This window comes from Pagrus major, chromosome 1 (assembly GCF_040436345.1).
Source record: "Pagrus major chromosome 1, Pma_NU_1.0".
NCBI classification, from domain to species: domain Eukaryota; kingdom Metazoa; phylum Chordata; class Actinopteri; order Spariformes; family Sparidae; genus Pagrus; species Pagrus major.
Genome location: NC_133215.1, coordinates 280,001 through 285,000, shown reverse-complemented (window position 1 = coordinate 285,000; position 5,000 = coordinate 280,001). Strand labels below are relative to the sequence as shown.

Sequence of the window (5,000 nt, the reverse complement as noted above, 5' to 3'; positions counted from 1 at the left end):
AGATGCAGCGAGTGACTGAAACCGGCTGATTGTGCTCGCTCACACACACACACACACACACACACACACACACACACACACACACACACACACTAAGCACCAGTCTGACCTCTGACCTCTGTCCCGGGTCAGAGGCGCCCCCCCTCCTGTTAGCTGCAGTGTAGCCTTTAGCCCGGCTCGGCTCGGCTCACCTGTTCTGACACGGCTCGGAACAGACTGGACGCGTCCCGGGCCACCATCTTCCTGTAGAGGCCCAGACTGCACAGGTACTCGTCCATGTTGACGAAGTACTTCTTCAGGCCTTTCTGCATCCCTCCGCCGGCAGGTAACCGTCACGTCCTCGGTTCGGTCCGCAAGCAGCTCCGCTCAGACCCGCAGCACGAGCTCCACAGGTGGGTTTAATCAGCCTGATGAGCGCGCGGCACCGCTGAGGCGTTCAGGCAGCCAGCGACGGTCCGAAATATGAGCTGCAGCTCAACCACCTGCAGCAGTACTGCTTTACTACAGTACTGTGGTACTACAGTACCACAGTACTGCTTTACTACAGTACCACAGTACTGCTTTACTACAGTACTGCTTTACTACAGTAATACTTTACTACAGTACTGCTTTACTACAGTACTGCTTTACTACAGTACCACAGTACTGCTTTACTACAGTACTGCTTTACTACAGTACCACAGTACTGCTTTACTACAGTACTGCTTTACTACAGTACCACAGTACTGCTTTACTACAGTACCACAGTACTGCTTTACTACAGTACTGCTTTACTACAGTAATACTTTATTACAGTACTGCTTTACTACAGTACTCCTTTACTACAGTACTGCTTTACTACAGTACCACAGTACTGCTTTACTACAGTACTGCTTTACTACAGTACCACAGTACTGCTTTACTACAGTACTGCTTTACTACAGTACTGCTTTACTACAGTACCACAGTACTGCTTTACTACAGTACTGCTTTACTACAGTACTGTGGTACTACAGTTTTACTTTATTACAGTACTGCTTTACTACAGTACCACAGTACTGCTTTACTACAGTACTGCTTTACTACAGTACTGTGGTACTACAGTTTTACTTTATTACAGTACTGCTTTACTACAGTTTTACTTTACTACAGTACTGCTTTACTACAGTACCACAGTACTGCTTTACTACAGTACCCCAGTACTGCTTTATTACAGTACTGCTTTATTACAGTACTGCTTTACTACAGTACTGTGGTACTACAGTTTTACTTTATTACAGTACTGTTTTACTACAGTTTTACTTTATTACAGTACTGCTTTACTACAGTACTGCTTTACTACAGTACCACAGTACTGCTTTACTACAGTACCACAGTACTGCTTTACTACAGTACCACAGTACTGCTTTACTACAGTACCAACAGTACTGCTTTACTACAGTACTGCTTTACTACAGTAATACTTTACTACAGTACTGCTTTACTACAGTACTGCTTTACTACAGTACCCCAGTACTGCTTTACTACAGTACTGCTTTACTACAGTAATACTTTATTACAGTACTGCTTTACTACAGTACTCCTTTACTACAGTACTGCTTTACTACAGTAATACTTTATTACAGTACTGCTTTACTACAGTACTGCTTTACTACAGTACCACAGTACTGCTTTACTACAGTACTGCTTTACTACAGTAATACTTTATTACAGTACTGCTTTACTACAGTACTGCTTTACTACAGTTCTACTTTATTACAGTACTGCTTTACTACAGTACTGCTTTACTACAGTTCTACTTTACTACAGTACTGCTTTACTACAGTAATACTTTATTACAGTACTGCTTTACTACAGTACTGCTTTACTACAGTACCACAGTACTGCTTTACTACAGTACTGCTTTACTACAGTAATACTTTATTACAGTACTGCTTTACTACAGTACTGCTTTACTACAGTAATACTTTATTACAGTACTGCTTTACTACAGTACTGCTTTACTACAGTTCTACTTTACTACAATACTGCTTTACTACAGTAATACTTTATTACAGTACTGCTTTACTACAGTACTGCTTTACTACAGTAATACTTTATTACAGTACTGCTTTACTACAGTACTCCTTTACTACAGTACTGCTTTACTACAGTACTGCTTTACTACAGTACCACAGTACTGCTTTACTACAGTACTGCTTTACTACAGTACCACAGTACTGCTTTACTACAGTAATACTTTACTACAGTACTGCTTTACTACAGTACCACAGTACTGCTTTACTACAGTACCACAGTACTGCTTTACTACAGTACTGCTTTACTACAGTACCACAGTACTGCTTTTACACAGTTTGTCCGTCTGGGCAGTGTCCTGTCTGATGTGGTGGTCAGTGATACAGGAGCTCCACAGGGAACTGTGCTTTCTCCCTTCCTCTTCACCTTATACACCACTGACTTTCAGTACAACTCTGAGTCGTGTCATCTGCAGAAGTTTTCTGACGACTCAGCTGTTGTCGGGTGTGTAAGAGAGGGAGAGGAGGGGGAGTACAGGACACTGGTGGACAACTTTGTTGAGTGGTCCGAACAGAATCACCTGAGGCTGAATGTCAACAAGACCAGAGAGATGGTGATTGACTTCAGGAGGAGGGAGATGCCTTCACAGCCACTACGGATCAGGGGGGAGGTGGTGGAAGAGGTGGATGACTACAAGTACTTGGGAGTGGTGATTGACAACAGACTGGACTGGAAATCTAATACCGAGGCTGTGTACAAGAAGGGGATGAGCAGACTCTATTTCCTGAGGAAGCTGAGATCCTTCAACGTGTGCAGCAAGATGTTGGAGATCTTCTACCAGTCTGTTGTTGCCGGAGCAATTTTCTTTGCTGCTGTGTGTTGGGGCAGCAGCATCAGAGCCAGCGACACTAACAGACTTGATAAAATCATCAAGAAGGCCGGCTCCGTACTCGGTCTCAGGTTGGACTCTTTTGAGACAGTGGTGGAGAGGAGAACGTTGAAGAAACTCTTATCCATCATGGACAATGATCAGCACCCTCTCCATCACACAGTAGACAGACAGCGGAGCAGCTTCTCTCACAGGCTGCTTCAGCTCCGCTGTCGAAGGGACAGATACAGGAAATCTTTCCTGCCACATCACACTGTACAATAACAGCTGAAACTCTGGTCATAACATACAGTCTCTTTATATGTTTTACACTGTTCTGCACCTCATCTGTTCACTGCACCTTATACTTTATGTTGCACTACCATTAATACTGCTTGTGTATACACCAACACTGCTCATTTATACATTTATACATATTTTCTGTATATATACATTCTTATATTACACTTTATATTGTTATGTTAGTATGTCTAGGTTGTTCTATTTTTTTTTTATTTTTTTTTTTACATTTTTTTATACTGCTATGTTAATATGTATAGGATATTCTCTTTATTTCACTGTGTTGTCATTTGTCTCTGTGTGTAATGCTGCTGCTACACCTCAATTTCCCAGCTTGGGATCAATAAAGTATATCTATTCTATTCTATTCTATTCTATTCTATACTACAGTACTGCTTTACTACAGTAATACTTTATTACAGTACTGCTTTACTACAGTACTCCTTTACTACAGTACTGCTTTACTACAGTAATACTTTATTACAGTACTGCTTTACTACAGTACTGCTTTACTACAGTAATACTTTATTACAGTACTGCTTTACTACAGTACTGCTTTACTACAGTACCACAGTACTGCTTTACTACAGTACTGCTTTACTACAGTTATACTTTATTACAGTACTGCTTTACTACAGTACTGCTTTACTACAGTTCTACTTTACTACAGTTCTGCTTTACTACAGTAATACTTTATTACAGTACTGCTTTACTACAGTACTGCTTTACTACAGTTCTACTTTACTACAGTAATGCTTTATTACAGTACTGCTTTACTACAGTACTGCTTTACTACAGTACCACAGTACTGCTTTACTACAGTAATACTTTACTACAGTACTGCTTTACTACAGTGTAGTAGCCTGTGTGTAGGTTGTGTGTAGACTGTGTGTAGGTTGTGTGTAGACTGTGTGTAGGTTGTGTGTAGACTGTGTGTAGACTGTGTGTAGGTTGTGTGTAGGCTGTGTGCAGGCTGTGTGTAGACTGTGTGTAGGCTGTGTGTAGACTGTGTGTTGGCTGTGTGTAGGTTGTGTGTATGTTGTGTGTAGACTGTGTGTAGGCTGTGTGTAGGTTGTGTGTAGACTGTGTGTAGGCTGTGTGTAGACTGTGTGTAGGCTGTGTGCAGGCTGTGTGTAGAATGTGTGTAGACTGTGTGTAGGCTGTGTGCAGACTGTGTGTAGAATGTGTGTTGACTGTGTGTAGACTGCATGTAGACTGTGTGTAGGTTGTGTGTAGACTGTGTGTAGGCTGTGTGTAGACTGTGTGTAGACTGTGTGTAGGCTGTGTGTAGACTGTGTGTAGGCTGTGTGTAGACTGTGTGCAGGCTGTGTGTAGAATGTGTGTAGACTGTGTGTAGGCTGTGTGCAGACTGTGTGTAGAATGTGTGTTGACTGTGTGTAGACTGCATGTAGACTGTGTGTAGGTTGTGTGTAGACTGTGTGTAGGCTGTGTGTAGACTGTGTGTAGACTGTGTGTAGGCTGTGTGTAGGCTGTGTGTAGACTGTGTGTAGACCCTGTGTAGACTGTGTGTAGACTGTGTGTAGACTGTGTGTAGGCTGTGTGTAGACCCTGTGTAGACTGTGTGTAGACTGTGTGTAGACTGTGTGTAGGCTGTGTGTAGACTGTGTGTAGACCCTGTGTAGACTGTGTGTAGACTGTGTGTAGACTGTGTGTAGGCTGTGTGTAGACTGTGTGTAGGCTGTGTGTAGACTGTGTGTAGGCTGTGTGTAGACTGTGTGTTGGCTGTGTGTAGGTTGTGTGTATGTTGTGTGTAGGCTGTGTGTAGACTGTGTGTAGGCTGTGTGTAGGTTGTGTGTAGACTGTGTGTAGGCTGTGT

General features: G+C 42.4%; 1 protein-coding gene across 3 annotated transcripts in view; it reads right to left on the bottom strand.

The window, feature by feature from the left end:
• Positions 1-397, bottom strand: part of alg13 (ALG13 UDP-N-acetylglucosaminyltransferase subunit) — a 15,858-nt gene extending 15,461 nt beyond the window's left edge. For all 3 annotated transcript variants that reach the window (XM_073471171.1, XM_073471187.1, XM_073471179.1), the window contains exon 1: positions 192-397. In XM_073471171.1, coding sequence (XP_073327272.1) covers positions 192-311 — 120 coding nt within the window. In that variant the 5' untranslated portion in view covers positions 312-397. The remainder of the gene's footprint in view (positions 1-191) is intronic.
• Between the last annotated feature and the right edge of the window lie 4,603 nt (positions 398-5,000).